The sequence below is a fragment of the Notothenia coriiceps genome, unplaced genomic scaffold (genome assembly GCF_000735185.1).
Source record: "Notothenia coriiceps isolate Sejong01 unplaced genomic scaffold, NC01 NC01_scaffold00017783, whole genome shotgun sequence".
Classification (NCBI taxonomy): domain Eukaryota; kingdom Metazoa; phylum Chordata; class Actinopteri; order Perciformes; family Nototheniidae; genus Notothenia; species Notothenia coriiceps.
In genome coordinates this window covers 1-17,955 of record NW_011350484.1, presented here as the reverse complement: position 1 = coordinate 17,955, position 17,955 = coordinate 1, and the positions used below count along the sequence as shown (strand labels likewise).

General features: G+C 43.5%; 1 protein-coding gene across 1 annotated transcript; it reads left to right on the top strand.

Annotated features, from left to right (window-relative positions):
• Positions 1-5,442: 5,442 nt before the first annotated feature.
• Positions 5,443-17,885, top strand: LOC104950560 (contactin-associated protein-like 2; the record flags this gene model as incomplete). Its single annotated transcript, XM_010777099.1, has 6 exons — positions 5,443-5,488; positions 7,035-7,253; positions 9,506-9,535; positions 11,880-12,116; positions 16,820-17,053; positions 17,752-17,885. Coding segments are annotated over exons 1-6 (900 nt in total), but the record flags the coding sequence as incomplete, so codon positions are not given.
• Between the last annotated feature and the right edge of the window lie 70 nt (positions 17,886-17,955).

Here is a 17,955-nt window from a genome sequence, read left to right as displayed (position 1 = left end):
GCTTTGTCTCAGAGATGATTCACAGAGGTTGATTAATTTTCAAGAACAGATGTAATTAAAAGTCTGTCAAAACGAGTTCAGCTCAGAAGGAATTTGTGCACGAGCCCGCACACACACACTCAGTCACAAGGCAATTTTTTTCAGTTATAAAATAAACAGACATTGCTCCAGATAACAGACCGTACATCAAAACATGTAACAACAAACAACTAAACAAAACGTAACGGGGGGGGGGGATGCAAGGATGACTTCCTAAGACAGCTGATTGTGACATACACAGGACATTACATAAACAATACATTATACATTACACAGGAGATGCCATATTGACAGGGTCAGATAGGAGAGCTGCGTCAGTGAACCGCAATCCTCCTGTGTCCCCTCAAAATCTCCCAGCAGAGAAGCTGCACGCTCCATGTTCAGTAGGTCCAGATACTCCCTCAGCCATGAGTCCTTAGTAAAGCAGGCTTTAATGGGCTGTAATATGCTTTTCATATTACTTAACTCTAATTATCTTTTTTTATTTCTTTCATTCTTTTATCTCTTGCATCCTGACACTATCCTTTCTTTCCCCTGTATTACTTCGTCTTTTATCAGTATCTAACATAGCATTAACTCTGCCCACCCACCCGTCCCCCCCCTCCATCTCTCCTTCCTTCCTTTATCCCTTTCTCAGACACTATCATTTCCTCTTGAGTTTCAACGACACCAACATAATCCTGCCTGGATGATGTGATTGTGTAAGATAAATCTGAAGAAGCGCTTAAACATTTGACTTCCCACGATACACAAGCAGAGAAATAGATGCATGCACACACATCGAGGCCTGGAGTGTAAACCCTCTGACAGGCTTTAGTACACTGAATTAATGATGTCTGTATGCAGGGAGCAGCCATCACTTATTTCAAACGCTGAGAGAAAGCCAAACATATATCAGATTACCCCGGCGGAAACAATATCTTAGCAATGAGGCTGTATGGCATATGTGTGTGTGTGTGTGTGTGTGTGTGTGTGTGTGGTTAATTGTCTGTTGTTTTAGCAGCATTGCAAACAAGATGGATGCCCTACAACTTTATTTTTCTACTCAGTCCACAGACAGGATGGAAAGCTGACGTGCCCTCAGAGCACAGAGCTGTCTCCTCTATTTGCATACCTGTGATGGATGCTACAGGTGTAAGTGTGTGTGTGTGTGTGTGTGTGTGTGTGTGTGTGTGTGTGTGTTTGTGTAATGGGAAGTTCCGTTTAGCAGCTTTTAAGCTACCTTCAGAGGGCTGGCAGTGTGTTATCACTTCTATCTCCTTCTGTTCATTCTCTGTTGTTCATCTCATTTTCTCTGATGGCCTCGTGCTCTGTTTTCCACCACTGTCTGAGGCGGCCTACTAAAGAGAGAAACTTGATTCAAACACCACAGAAAACCTGCTGCTGCCGACGCTCAAACATGATTTCAAGCAACTTGTCAAAAGAAAAGATCTCTCTGTGACAAAGAGACTCTGAAAATCCATTTTATCGGCAAAAAAAAACGTTCTTTTGATATCTTCCAGAATATTTCTTAGTGTCTACATAGATCAGATAAAGATTCTCTTCTGAGCATTTTAAAAGTAGAGCCCGTTGAATATATATTCTTAGTGGTGGCTGATTTTCGCTTTAGTAGATAACTACATATTGCTTTACATGTCAGAGAGACATCTGACAACTTTGAGAAAGCGAGTGATGCATAGGCCTCTTCTAAACTTCAGATTTAAACTTTATTTCTGTTTGGCCTTCACATAATAAAAGGCAATAACAACATTTCTTAAGCCGAAGTCTCAGCAGGAAAGAGCATTTCCCAGCTGGATCCCAGACTGTAAGTGTTTATAACCTTTGGGCGAGACTATCACGGAAATTGCAGCCTCTTAAAGACCCAACATATACTTTCCAGTGAGCCTCAGAAGTCAAGCGTTTCTGTATTTGAGGACCTTTCAATCCGTCCTCAATCCTGTTACACGTCCACTTCTGAATATGCCCCCAATGCTGCCTCTCAAATATTCTTCTTAAGATTCAAAGAGGAACAGTGTCCGGCTGATGGCTCTTTAAGTCCGCTGAGGTCACACTGATGTGTGTTTGCTACAAGGTTGTGTGTGTGTGTGTGTGTGTGTGTGTGTGTGTGTGTGTGTGTGTGTGTGTGTGTGTGTGTGTGTGTGTGTGTGTGTGTGTGTGTGAGCTCCTGCAATGCCACAGCCATGCTATTCTGGCCTAATGCTAGTCATTTCATACCTTGACCGGATTGGAGCAAATAGAGCTTTTGCACCAGCGAGAGCAGAGAGAGCAGAGATTACGTGTGTGTGTGCAAGAGAGTGTGTGTGCAAGAGAGTGTGTGTGCATGCAAGTTGTTTCACGAGTGTGTCTAAACATGTGCTGTGGGGAAAAATGCGAGATGATAGCAAGGGAGAGACAAACACAAACACACTCCATATCTCCTCTGGCCTGCTGGACACTCACTGAATCTGTGTGTGTGTGTGTGTGTTATCACCCCCTTTGGCAAACCTCTCACACTCTTCAGTATAGTGTGAGCACATTGAGTTTTCGTGCAAGAGTATATGTTTTAATGTATGGGCAGATGTGGAAGAACTGTTTACTTAGGTAAAAGTAGTTCTACGACCAAATACTGGATTTAAAAGCAACATCTACCTAAAATATCAAAGTTACTTATTCTGTGCAAGAGCCCATTTCAGAATAGTATATATATATCATAAGATAAGATGAATTATTGTGTTCATCACTTTAATGTTGCAGCTGTTAAAAGTGGTGTTTCCTTTATGTACTGCTGGGTAGTTTGTGAGAATAATAGCCATTTCATTGTTAAAAAGGCCTGTTGCGCCTCATGAAACTTAACAACTACCACCTGTAGACTGGTGCTTTTTAGAAGATTTATGGCTTTTCTAGGTATCTTCACAATTAAGTGGTTTCTGAGCAGTTTCCAGAAGGATGCAGGTTAAGAACAGTCTTTAATGTTTGTTCAATTTTTGCCTGGAGCTGTCCATGGTGCTGAAACACTTCGCTCTGTTGCAGGAGGGAAACTGCTCAGAAATCCCCTTATAACCCATATCTATGGAAGTTATATGTGTTCAGTAGTTTCATCCTCTTTTTGAACTCATGGTCACGCCCCAAGAGATGAAACCAGCAGAACAGAAAATGTCTCCAACATCTCCAAAACACCGTCAAGCTCTTCCTGGTTCACTGCTCTTCGGTTAGACACATAACTTCATGTCCTTGTGGATTCAGAAAACTGCTGAGCGTGAGATTTCCTAATGAGTGATGTCTTCCACAGGCCGTAAAGTTGAACTCCGTGTGACTGATGGTGCTGAGAGGACACTGCGGCTGGCACCATAGTCTGCTTCCATAGCTCTTAAACTCACAGGTGGAGTGAGACAGAATTTATCCACCTTAACCTCACTGTGTTTATCCTCCAGCTCCTCACCAACAACCAGCTGTAATGTATTTGTAAATCAATGTTTTCTGCAGTTATTCTCAATGGATTCAGCTTGCTAATTATCTCCTCTTCATATAGTCTTCGAGGTCTTATGGGTCCTCTTCCTGGTCTCTCTTCATATTCGAAACACAATCCCAGATGATGCCGATTCATCTTTATTTCAGATTGTGTTCGATGTTTCTCTCTCTGCTGTGAGATCCTGTAATGTTGACACAGCTGAGACGAACAGACGGCAGTTTTGACCTTGTATTTTGTCACAAGTAGCTTGAGAAATATAAAAATAGCAATGCCGCACCTGTTATTCTAATGTGTCAAATAAATATGTAAACACATCTTATGCTGCTCATCTCATTGACAGGTCTCAGCTACAATACGTCAAATAAAGAAGTGTTTCTTTCCAGTAAAGATTCATCAGAATTAGACAAATATTTGAGATGTTTTTAATTGATTTAGTTTATTATTTATGCTTTATTAAAATATACCTACGCATGTGTGTTTCTGTGTGTTGAGGAATGTGAACGAGTTCTGACTCTTCAATGTGTGCAGGTACACAATCAACACTTACACCTGTCACTGACACCATTGAGTGACTCAGTGTGTGTGTGTGTGACGGCCCATCAGTACGGCAGCATGCGTTGAAGCTTCAACGCTTCTGCCCATTTGCCGAATTGCATTGTGGTTCCGTCGCTTTGCTTTGCTCGCTTCAAAAGTAGAGCAATGTTCAACTTTTGAAGCTTCGATGGAAGCGTCAGCCAATCAAATCATGTGCCAGTAAAAGCTCTAGCCAATCAAACCGCGTGATTGTGTGTCCGGGGCGGGAGATTCATGTGATTGGTTGTTGGTCGAGTTTCAGACACGCCCACCGGCAAGCTTCAACGCACGCCGCCGTGTGGACGCTGCGTAAGTGTGTATTAGAGAGGTAAACACTCGTATTAGCAGGATTATTTTTTTTAATAAAATGAGAAAAAGGGAGTATTTGTGTGTATTGAGAGTTTGTGTTTTATCAACCCTGAAAATGGGTGATTTGGTTAAACAGAGGTTTATAATGGACATCATTATTGCACACACACCAATTACCTTAAATAAATGATTGCTCTCTCTTGCAATCACAAAGTAGTGCGACATAATCAGGAAGGCAATTGACTGTCGCTGTGCATCTGCATCAGTGTGTGTGCGTGTGTGTGTCAGTGTGAATTTGAGTGTGTGTGGTGTTAGGATGCAACCAGCGCTCTATGAAGAGTCAGAGGGAGGCTCTCGTGCACACACAGAATCACTCAGATATCTTACATTTCAGCTCCAAACGGATGAAGTCTGTGTTGCCCAGGTTTTCCAGAAAGACGCCGTAGGGAGCGCTGGTTTTGAAATAGAAGGAAATGTCGGCGCTGGTCTCGCCCTGGAAGGTGGCGAAGTGCAGGTAGGAGGACGGGGTGGTGAACGACGCGGCGTTCCAGTAGTTATCTGCGGAGAAAAGAGACGTAATCAGCACTGAGGCAAACACTATTCTGATCCGATAAGCTGCAGAATGAATTCTTTGTAGAAATTGTTTTATTTCAAATGGCAAAGCATCCATTTTCAATTCATTCCAAAGAGCTATCAATCACGTCTGGATAAAAGAGCGTTATCTCACGTCAGTCGTGTGACTCGTTTAATATCTCCTCAGAATTCAACACGTAAAATTATATTCCTGTGCAAAGGTATTAACATAGCCTGTAATTTCCTGCATTCCTTCAATACTACTTGATAGAGAATTGGTCATCTCATAGCCGATGAGGACTTGAAATGGGATGCATGGATACGGTGCGGAGGGATTTCTTGATAACTTTTCTAATGACTTTTATGAAGCGAAACCAGCGGCAGCTAATGAAGACAAAGTAGCCGCGCGTTAAACAGCTGCTGATGAATGATCAGACTGTGGTTGGTGAGGGGACTTCTCTGCTGTCCTCCCCCCATCTCTCTCCTATCACTCAGGGAAGATGAAGAGTCAGAGGAATAGGGAGAGGAAGAAGAGGCCATGTACGGGTGAGAGGACTGAATATTGAAGAGGTGACGGTTGATGGAAAAGAGGAGAGCAAAGAGAAAGGCAGTGGACAGCTGACAGGAGAGGAGGAGGGTGCATGTGAAGGGCAGGAGGAAGAGGAAGAGGCGAAGAGTGGAGGCTACTGTGGTTTGAACTGTGTGAGGATCGGCCTCAGACCCCCCATCACGACCCTGGAGGAGCAGTGGAGCCGAGGGGGGAAATATGTGTATGTGTGAATGTATATTGATGTAAACGAATCACAAATGCTGAAAATAAGTTGCATATGACATTTCTATGTACGTGGAGGTATGCACCGGTATCCCTGCATCTGTGTGTGTGTGTGTGTGTGTGTGTCTTCTGGTACAGTGCGATAAGCGCTCCCCAATGACATGGCTGAGCTTCTCCCCTCTCCTCCTTGCCTCACATCCTATCACCGGGGGCAAGGGCAGATAGCGGCCAATCACACACACACGCACGCACGCACGCACGCACGCACGCACGCACGCACGCACGCACGCACGCACGCACGCNTGTGTGTGTGTGTGTGTGTGTGTGTGTGTACCTATTTTCAACTCTATCTCAGCTTGAGACAATTGCAATGTCGCAGCTTTTACTCTGAAATGTATTTATCAAAAGCTGCGACATTGCAATTGTCTCAAGCTGAGATAGAGTTGAAAATAGGTACACACACACACACACACACACACACACACACACACACACACAAAGAGATTGATCACTGTTCCCTGCAGAGAGGTTAAAAGCCATCAGACAGTGTCTTCTCTACTGCAGTCGCAAACACATCTGGAATGGATAGGTGGCAGGTCGAGAGCGCACACACACACACACGCACACACACACGCACACACACACACACACACACACACACACACACACACACGCACACACACACACACACACACACACACACACACACACACACACAAACAGAAATATCCATGACTATTTGACATGTTATGGTCATAAAAGGTATAACAGTGCCCCCTGTTGGTCTGTTAAAATATAAGGCTACTGAACTTCATGGCATTTGAACTTGGCACACACAAACACACAAACACACACAAACACACACACACACACACAAACGTACATAAATCCACTTACTTTAGGAACAATCATGCAGAACAGAAAGGTTATCTTGCCCAGAGATTGCATATTATTGTTCTGCTCTTATCCTGTCTGTTATTTTTCCTCAACTGTTGATCTCTCGCTGTTTTACTGCTTTTTAACTTCTGGTGCACAGCTTGATGTCGTGCAATCTCAAAAGCTTCTGGGATCCGTCGGCTGCCGTGAGATTAATCCTGTCCGAAGCTGTGGGCCGTCGTCTGTTGCATATCTGAAATCTATACCAGCCAAATGAAGGGCCTTGAAACAAATGAGCCATTAGATTTGAAATTACAAGGAGAGCATACTTACCTGCAGAGTGCAGCAGAACATGAAGTATTGGGTTCTAGAGAGAGACGCTTCATGTGGTTTAATAAATGACTTAAGCTGATTATATTTGTCCTCTTCTCCCTCTCTGTGCAGCTCCTAAAGTCATCTCCTTCTCCTTCGACGTTGGAAACGGACTTGTGGAGTTGACGGTGCATTCGGACACGCCCCTCAATGACGACCAATGGCATCGTGTGATGGCCGAGCGAAACGTGAAGCAGGCCGTGCTTCAGCTGGATGAAACGTACCGGGCCTCTCAGCTCGCTCCGGCTCAGGGACACACACGCCTAGAGCTGTTCAGCCAGCTCTACGTTGGTAAGACACACACACACACACACACAAACACGCACACTCACACACACACACACATTTTCATTCCTATCTATATCCTTTCAAGATTTTCACAGAGGGCTTTTTCCGCATGATTCTCAAGATAATGACTAATTTGTATATCCAAAGATAACTTTTCAGAAAATGTGTTAATTTCCTGAATGTAAGATATCATTTGGGGAAGCTTCATGGCTCGATTATAGAAAATATTGAGATAGACACACAATAATAATGAGCTCTTCTGTGCGGCAGCCTCAGAACATCAGCCCTGTTATCTTAATTGAATTGAATACAAAGTCATTCTGTCTTTATTTACAGTTACGTTGCCCTTTAAATCCATTGCGAGGACGTCTGATTGTTTCTTTAAAATATATAGCATCCTTTCCTGGAAGTCATTAGGTCGTCTCTTAAGAGGCTTCATGTCAATCTGCTAATTAAGTTCATGTTAATCCAGCAGACACACGCATACAGCCATTTAACATGATTAATATGCACATATGAGGACTCAGGCACGTCCCTGAAACTAATCCGAGATAACTAATACAAGATCAGAGTTTTAAAGAAGTTCAAACGGATCCTCTGCCGGCTGTGAGGGCGTGTGACGAGAAATGAATGAATTTGCTTATAGAGGTCATTTCTTTCCCACTTTGATACTATGACTCAGCATTTATATATCTTTGGATTAAGAAACTTTTATTGGACAAGGAGGATATCATCCCTCTCCCTATCCCGCCCACACTCTGTATCAAACTCATCGTGGCCTTATCCTCACACCAATTATGCCCACATTTGGTTAAAGATGTCTCTTTAGTTCCTTATTGCCTCCCCCCCTCCACAAAATGCCCTCTCAAGCTCATCCGCAGTTCAAATGGCAGCAGATATGTCCAATTTTTCTCCCTCTGCTTTCACTTCTCTGTTTAATTCCCCCTTTTGTGCTGAGCTGTCAATGCGCTATAAACCAAACTCCAGGGCTGAAACAGTTTCAGGGATTTGCGGATGGGAGGAAAAGTGCTGAGGCGGATCACAGACTTCCTACTATCAGCTGGAAATAAGTTCTGCTCAGAGGAGATTGTTCCAAATTCCAATCAGGTGTCCCGACGTGATAGCCTTAACCCCCCTTCCCGATCCCCCGTTTATAATATAATTCCACTGTCTCATCAATTCTGCTGATGCGAACGCTGCTGAAGCATTCTCATCTTATCATGTCCCAATTTGCCTCTCAGTGTATTTGCACTTCCATTTAGTGAAATGGAAAGGTGCGAGAGAGGTTTCGTCACCGAGCGACTCGCGGCTATGAAACCAGGAACATAATGATTTCCAGATAGCGCCTCTGCCTCATTTGCATTTGTGTATTCTGACTTTTCTATTCGGTGAAGACAAGAGGAGGCCTGTTGTCTGTGGCTCGTCCAAACACACACACCTCATAGTGGAGGATAGACAGAAAGCAGGTTTGGTAACAGCCATAGAAGTGTCAGCACCGTCTCATATCTGATCTCTAATCCTCCCTAAATCCTCACTTCAGGATTGCTTTGAGGAGTTACACAGGAAGTGACCCAGACTCTGAAGGGAAGCGCTTCATTGTTTGGCCTCTGACATCAAGAAAAGATACAGATCGTTTTGTGTTTGATGGAGAGATTTGGAAAGAGCGGGGAGGATTTTGATCTGAACCCGACTGATTCTTCCCCCGACACTTCACACATTTTCTCAGAATGAAATGGATGCAACCTTGAAATAATTTCTATAATAATCAGCTTCTATGGTTTCACATCATCTCACAGGAGGGATATAACAAGAAGCTTTGCTGAACCCGGTCTCATATCTGTTGCTGTATCATCCCCTTCTCAATCAATATGCTCCTCATCAAGCATTTGATTGCTTTAGTGTTTACTGCACAGTGGCTCATTTGCTCTAATGGCCCTGAGAGTAAATGTTATACCATCAGCCGGCTGTCATCGACTTCACTCTGTTAACTTTTACCTCTCCAGTTCACTCCATACCTACGCACAGCTATCCATCATGCCACGTTGTATTCATTGCATGCCACCATCTGTTCTTGTATCCCCCTTTTGATTAATGCTAGCTATCACACTTTTGTTTATTTATGTTTTTGCATGTTTTTACTTAATTTTCTCTCGTTTGGATTGTTTTTTCTGTCCTTCCTTCTTCTGTTTTTCTGTCTGCATGGATGGACATGTTGCTTGTGTCTGCTCCCTGCATGTGTGCGACACCTGTCACAGGAAAACCAGCATCGCTCACCTGCCAAGACAGTAGGTTCCATTTAATGAGTGTAATCAAATGTCTCCGTGACACACAACATGTACACAGACCTCACCTAGAGGTTACACATGTGTTTCATTGCATCTGATTTAGTTGCAGCTCCAGACTAGTGGTGATTCAAGTTTAGCCAGGTAGTTATTTTTTAATAAATGGTCTTTTCCGCCAGTCCCCATGAATGAATTTATATCCAATTTGACAGAAACATCAACTTGACTTAAGGATGAACTGATTGGATTTTGTTGAAGAAAATGTCAAAGTCACAGTGACCACATTTAAAGTTTTCGGCCATAACTCAATACTTTATATGCTAATTATGACAATTTAACACAGGTGTCATATGAGATAAAGTGATGACATTTTGGACAGACAATAACACCAATTGCAAATTAAATGGCTTTCAGAGGCATCAATCTGTGATGCGGTAGTTTTAGTTTATTCATACCATACCATTAACACAATGCAATTCTGTGCAGTGATACATTACGGGGCGAAAAAGCACATTTATAGATTAACATATATAAAGCACTATTATATGATAGTATCTCCCACCTCCAAAAGGTTTTACAATGTCATAAGGTGAACATGCAGATGTTAGTATACATGGGATACAAGTTTGATTAAAAGAGCTGTCCAGGTACCTATTAATGCATAATGTATGTTCCCTTAACTCTGTACTGTATTTAAGACCCTACTGCATGGTTACTCATGTTTCCCTCATTACTCAGTAATATAAAATCAACACAAACATTAACAATCTCACAGCCAAGGCGAAAGGTTCACATTTACGATTTCTCTTCTAATTGGTGATTTGGCCTGAATATATGTGTGCATGTGTATAACCTAATGAATATACAATGATTCCTCATTAGCACGTCGTTACAGGGTTTCATGCCCTTGAGCCATGAGCATCACCTATGAGTAAATCGGTGTGAACACACACTACACGTGTTTCACTGTCTGTGAAGCACTTTTGTGTACGGTCACACAACCTCTCCTGCCTACACTTTATTATTTAGCCTCGATCATCAAGGAATGGAAATCTGATATTGTGACAGCCTCAACCCCTATGCAAAAATATATATGAGCCTCTATTGATTTCAGTAAGTATCAGCTAGGCTCACCATACAGAAAGTGTGTGTGTGTGTGTGTGTGTGTGTGTGTGTGTGTGTGTGTGTGTGTGTGTGTGTGTGTGTGTGTGTGTGTGTGTGTGCGTGTGTGTGTGTGTGTGTGTGTGTGTGTGTGTGTGTGTGTGTGCGTGCGTGCGTGTGTGTGTGCGTCCACCCTGGTCTCCACAAGGCCTCAGAGCCGGCTGTCTGTTTAATCACAGGCTGATTGGATCTGGGTAAACAGGTGGCAGAAACCTCCAGCCAATCAGAGGTACAAAATAAATAAATTAGCAGGTTTACTAAAAGTCACGCCCTGTGTGGGAATGGAAAGTGGAGAAAGCATGTGAGAGCCAACCTGATAGGTGTCTGCTGGAGGAAATCAAGGCCATGCATTAGTCATCCTGTCAGAACTGTGTTGTAGGTGGAGGTGTGTGACAGAGGTGTGTGTGTGAGGTGGGAACATGCAGCTTTTGGGGACGTGTGTGTTAAAGTCTGCTCTCCTTATCATGTCTCCTTGAATGGACACTTCTCTGTAATCTAAAGGATGCAATGGAGAGGTTTTAATAACTAAAATGCCCCCCGGCTCTTGTTAATGATAGTGTGTGTGTGTGTGTATGTTCTCTGCCCGTTCTTGTGTGTGTGTATCCATACAGTGAATCTGCTCTCTGTGGGTGTGCTGGTGATGCTTGAGTCTATACCTGTGGGTGCATGTTTATGAGTGTGTTTATTGCTATAGTCATTTAGCTGCACATGAATCTGTTTAACACCCCTACTCTGTCCAAGTTAATGGGTAGTTAGACTGTAATGGTGCACGGCCAGAATGACGATGGAGGCACTTTAGAGGAATGGCTATCGACGCCCCAAGGCTGAGCATTAATGTTTCTATTGACTCGTTCAGATCGCTGTGTGAGGTGTGTTTCAAAATGTGTGTGTTTGACTGTTTATCAATTTCTTTTCAGAGTTTATGGTTTGGAGATGTTCATTAAGACACAGTGTTCATTAGGCTGTTTTAATTAGTGAAGAAATAAAAGGAGTTGAAGGTTGTTTGAGGAGCGGCGTCACAGTCGGAGGGATTAGCGGGACATCAGTGTCTTCCTCCGGGCGCTACGATATTACCAAAAGAGATTAAAACACACTCTTACATTGGAACATGTCTTCTGTGACCCTGACTTTTCTCTCACCTCCCTACCTGTTTTGTATTTGTTTTCCATCTACCTCTCCTCCTCAGGTGCCGCAGGGGGTCAGCGGGGGTTTCTGGGATGTATCCGAGCTCTCCGGATGAACGGCATCACTTTGGACCTGGAAGAAAGGGCGAAGGTCACGCCCGGGGTCAAACCAGGATGCCAAGGCCACTGCACCAGCTTTGGGATGTACTGCCGTAACGGAGGGAAGTGTGTGGAGAAGTACAACGGATACTTGTGTGACTGCAGCGACTCCGCCTACGACGGCCCGTTCTGCACCAGAGGTGAGAGGCACTTTCGAAAACGACAATTTCAGCCTCCAATCGAAAGGTAGATCACGAGGCTATAAACGCCACGAATGCATCACGCTGGTATTCATCTTGAAAACTTCAATTGCAAGACAAATCAATCTCTCTTTGTGTGGGCTTTCAATTTGATACCAGGTTTTATTCCTCTTATGCCAGGACTGCGGGGATTTTTGCAATTCCCCGAGGCAGCTAACAGGATCTGATAAAGGATGTTTTTAATGTATTTGATTCCCTTCCTCTCACCTTACAAACTACCTTTCTGTTTCTGAGATTTAGGATGACACTGAGTGATAATATCTCCGCTATCACTTTAACGCTCTGTTTTAAGGGCGTCTTTATGAAGCTATGGATCACTGGCATAGTCCGTCTTTAGTTCCCAAAGCCAGAGGCAGACAGCCATGATTACTGCTGGAGTGGATGTGTTTCAATGGGCCTGACAACCCACTGTGATATTTGGCTGTGATTGTCCTCACTTCCCCATTCAGTCTGGAAGCGTGGAAAGTCTTTGGGCTTATGATAAAAGCTATCGATCGGGAGTGATTTTGTGCTTACCCACCAATTCCCCCTGATTTCAGAGTGCTCTCGCTGAATGCTGAAACAGTGCAGAGCAGAGAGATCAGAAACAAACCACGTCACTAAGCGATATGTTTCTGTAAGTTTGCAGATGAGAAATATCACATTGCTCCTGCACATATTGCTGCAACATGGTGTTTGTTTCAGAGGGATTCATTAAAGTTCTACTTCCCGAAACAAGTTTTCTTAAAATGCTCCGGGGGGGAAGAGCCGCGCGCTGTCAGAGCTCCCAGTCAGGGAGTTGATCCCCGACACGTGAATTAATTTGTTTCCTAAAGCCTAATAGTGTTTTTTCCCCTGTGCTCTTGGCAGGGGGCTGACAAGATGACAGAGAAACAATGTGTGTGTGTGTGTGTGTGTGTGTGTGTGTGTGTGTGTGTGTGTGTGTGTGTGTGTGTGTGTGTGTGTGTGTGTGTGTGTGTGTGTGTGTGTGTGTGTGTGTCATGTTGCATTCTTCTTTGTTTCCATTCACCACATTGTGTTCCTTATTGTTTCCTCTCCCTCTACCCATGTTCTTTCTTTTTGTATTCTCTTCTCTCGTGTCTTTTCTATTCCTGTCCTTTTCATCTACAATGCACCTCTACTTTTTCTTGCTTTGCTTTGTGGTACTTCCTGCCCTCCTATCTAAAATCTCGTTCTCTTTTTATACTTTACTTTCCAAATATGTTGCTTCTTTGGTTTCTCTCCTTTACATTTTCCTCCTTCAACTTCCTCTCCTTAATCCCTGAACCTGCACTTCCTCCTTTTCCATTTTGTCCACTTATTGTATTCACTACTTCTCAGGTTCATTTCATTTTCATTTAATCGTGGGACAATGCACATTAATGAACACTTTAGACAAATAATGTTTGAAGCGTAAATATGCCGGATTTTAGCTTTGAGCTCATTTCCATCCGTAGTCCCTGACCTACAACATATACGAACATGACATTTGTAAACATTGCAAGAAATAAATACTTGATATGCAAAAGAGCAAGAGCAGCACACACAAGTATTTACCACATGGCAGCACACTATAGCATCAACAACATATTAAGTGCAAGAGAAGATACAAGAGCTGACTAAAGTGCAAGAGGAGATACCCCTGTGTTANATCCCCCAGTCAGAGCTGGTTGATGTGGCCAGGGAAAAGAAAGTTTGGGGCTCTCTGCTGGAACTGCTACCTCCGCGACCCGACCACGGATAAGCGGGAGAAGATGGATGGATGGACAATCCCGTATCTCAGTTGGGAGGCTATTCCAGAAAGAGCTGCCTTTGATGGAGAGGACATTTTGTCCAAAAGTGGTCCGTCTGCGGTGTACTTCACAGTCTCCTCTGGTTTCTGACCTAGTGCAGCGTCCAGTGTGTTTTCTGTGGATGAATTCCCCTAAGGGAGGGGGCCAGTCCATGTAAACATTTATTAAAAAAACACATACTTTTAAAAGACTTAAAATTGGTGGTATGAATTTGGCTTTTTCCCTCCTTCCTTATTCTCCATGTTCTCCCATTTGTCCCCCTACTCCCTGCCTTCTTCTCCCTCCTTTCTCCTCTTTTACTTTCTCTAAATTAGCATTTCTTCCTCACATCTCCCTCCCTCCTCTTTTATTTCTGTGGCCCTCTGTTTTCTTTCTCTCCTCTCCCAGTTGCCCCTTTTCTGTTTTCTCCCAAACGTCTCCCCCTTTTCTCCGTCCTCTCAGCGAGTGAAAAATGCATGAAGCCAGCCATAATTGCATAGTGCATTTCCATTGTATCCATATTTACACACTGCTCAGGGGACCCCGCAGTATTATTATTACACACACTCTCATTCTTCATGCTTTTCTGCCCTTGAGGGTCACATGGAGCCCACGTGCACTGTACATACATAAACATGGACACACACACACACACACACACATTTGTACATACCTGCAGGTGTGCATGCTCGCACAGCTCTCTTTCCACAACTTTTTCATGCACTGACATACACACACACACACACAGACACACACAGACACACACACACACACACACACACACACACACACACACACACACACACACACACACACACCCCTGCCCTGGAGCAGAGTTTCTAATTCCCTCTGATGCTTCCAGACAGATGTGTGTGTTGCTGCTGAGGCTCTGGGCAGCAAGTCAGAGTCTCTCTTCTTTCTCAGAAAAGCCTAAGACAGGTTACACAAAGCCCCACACACTCTGAAGGGTTTTTGAATAAAGATCAAATATAAGAATAGGTTTTAAACATAACAACATAGGGGCCTGTTGCACAAGCGCTTTGTGAAGTTTCAACTTGGTTTGAACCGGTTTTATAATGATGAAAAAAGGCTGCAACTCTCAAAGTTAGAAAATCGAGTGTTGTTAACATTTGTAAAGTCAATCTTGATTAAAGAGTCTCGATCCATCAATAACTACAATCAGAGCCACATCAAAATAATGACTTGGCATCGAGTTATTCAAATATTAGATTTTTTTGCCAGCATTTTTCAATTATAAAGTCAACTGGAAAGATTTTTCTAAATGTATTTTCACAGAAACAACAGCAATCACATTTACAAGGTTTGCATTATCGGATATTTCGTACCTATTGTAAAAACCATGAATGCTACTAATTCTGAAACACAAACATGTCTATATAATGTATACATTTATGAATTGAAAAAGTACTACTTTCCTTCAGAGAGGATTGGCAGTCTGCTGGCCTCCTTCATGTCAAGTTATAACTTTTGGAAGCTGACTATGCTAACGTTAGCGTGCTAATATGGCACATACAGTAGAGCCAGGAGTTAAAGAGGTGGCTAATAAGCAATATCTGACGTGAGGCAAGAAGCAATCTTTTTTCTGTCTTTAGTCCAAAGATATTGAGGCTGTTATGTTGATTTGTTTTTCAATATATTGTTTTGTAGCAGAGTTAGGGAATTTAATCAAGCGTGCTGCTCTGTCAGAAATACTTCATTTTGACTGATTTGCGTTTGATTCGGTTAATACCCAGGAGCACGTATAGTGAAGAATTCTGCCGCATCAGAACGAGAAGTGAGAAGCAAGCTATTTGAGAACTTCACAAGCTTTCCGCCTGGTTAACGCAGAACAATTGGTAAAATGGGTCCCTCCAGACTCCCAGAGCCCGAAACGATATCAGTGCGGCGCAGATTGGAGGATGGAAATGCGGCTGAACAGAAGTGAGGGGTTTTCTGTACGATACCAGTCCCATTTTCTAGTAATAAACCTTCTATTAGATCTCAGTAATGTAGCTTGAACCAGTGTGTCCGGTGGGAGAGGACGGATGTAGCTTTAACATCAGAACATGAATATTCTTCACTCATAAAGGCTGTACATTTTGGCAAACTTTTCAAAATATATTCCATTCACACACACACACACACACACACACACACACACACACACACACACACACACACACACACACACACACACACACACACACACACACACACACACACACACACAGTCCCAGACTCTCTGCTTTCCCTGCAACCATTCTCTTTCATTTCACGCATATTGTGGTTTATTTTCTCTTCAGTAACACACACACACACACACACACACACACACACACACACACACACACACACACACACACACGGACATGGTGCATGCGTGCACACATTCACACACATAAACCAAAACAAGGAAGCGTGACCTGAGAAAAATAAGGTTACTTCTTTCAACACTTGATTACGAGAATCAATAAGCCTCCTGGAAAGGCTGGAATATGCCATTAGGTCTGTTAATGTACTGGTAAACAATGTATTGTTTGCTTTCAGACGCTGGAGCACGGCAATTTAACACCCACTTTACTCCACCTCCTGCACACAGACATATTTATGTGTGCGTTTTTCTCTCCGGCCCTTTAATATGTCTACCCTGTTGTGTCTTGGCGTGTGTGAGCTGATGAGTGCCTCCCTGTGGCTACTGTTTGATGGAAGTGTTTTTCTTTTCATTTATTTCTGTCTGGCTGTCTCGATTTCTGCTTTTTTTCTGCATAGATGAATTGGTTGCCTGGGTTTTTTTATTTTTATTTTTTATTGGTGTTTACAAAAAGTACTTATTGTGTGTTCACCTGTTTGCATTACGTGTGTGTTCATGCATCTTTCTGTCGTCTCACCCAGATGTCGGGGGTTTCTTTGAGGCGGGGACTCTGGTAAAGTACAACTTCCTGCCCGAAGCAGTGGCAGGAGCCAGCAGAGACTCAAAGATCCTGACGCACCAGCTGACGCCGCATGAAGTGAATCTGACAAAGGAGGAGGTGGCCTTTAGTTTCAGCACATCCAACGCTCCTGCTATTCTGATGTACGTCAGCTCCAAGACGCAGGACTATCTGGCTGTGGTTTTAAGGCAGAATGGTAAGATACCCCCCCCACACACACACACACACACACACACACACACACACGCATTTTGCAGTTGCTCACCACTAAGAAGTCTGCTTGGACTTGTTTCGTGCTGCAAAGTACATATTTAAAGGCTGTCCTCGCTGCAGAGTTTGGAAACTTCTATAATCTCCAAGAAAATCCCCCCCGGTCAGCGGCCCCCCACTGAGCCGCTGACAGGCAGCTAAGTGCTTTGATGAAATACGAAAAATAAAATATTGACAGTGCCATCTAGCGTTTTAGCAATCGATGCAAAAATAAAAAATGCAACTACAAAATGCTCACACTGCCTGGGGGTGCAGCTGGAAAGTCTCGGGCCCCCCGCACTCCCACTGCCCCGGGACAGAAGTTATCTATAATCCCCTGTCAAGCTGGGGGCCAATCAATCATTCAGGGTCTCGCCCTCTATCCCTCGCCCCTCCTTGCACCATCACTTCAAAAAGAAAACTACATTTGGACCTTGAGTGTTCAGTTCAATGAGAATATTTCTGTAAGAAGAAAAGTCTATTATGAACTAAACTGGCACGTCTTTGATGTCATCAATATCTTTGCAGCCAGGTATTTATTGATAAGATCTCACGCTTAAATGATCTTAGAGAAGCGTAAAAGCAGAGGTGTGAAGCTTCATAAAACCAGAGCAGGTTTCTAATCTCTCTCCTGTTTCTCTCCAGGTTCTCTCCAGGTGCGCTATAACCTGGGAGGCCTCAGGGAGCCCTTTTCTATCGATGTGGACCAGCGTAACCTTGCCAACGGACAGCCGCACAGCATCAACATGTCCCGGGTCGACAGGAGCATCACCATCCAGGTACTGTACACACACACACACACACACACACACACACACACACACACACACACACACACACACACACACA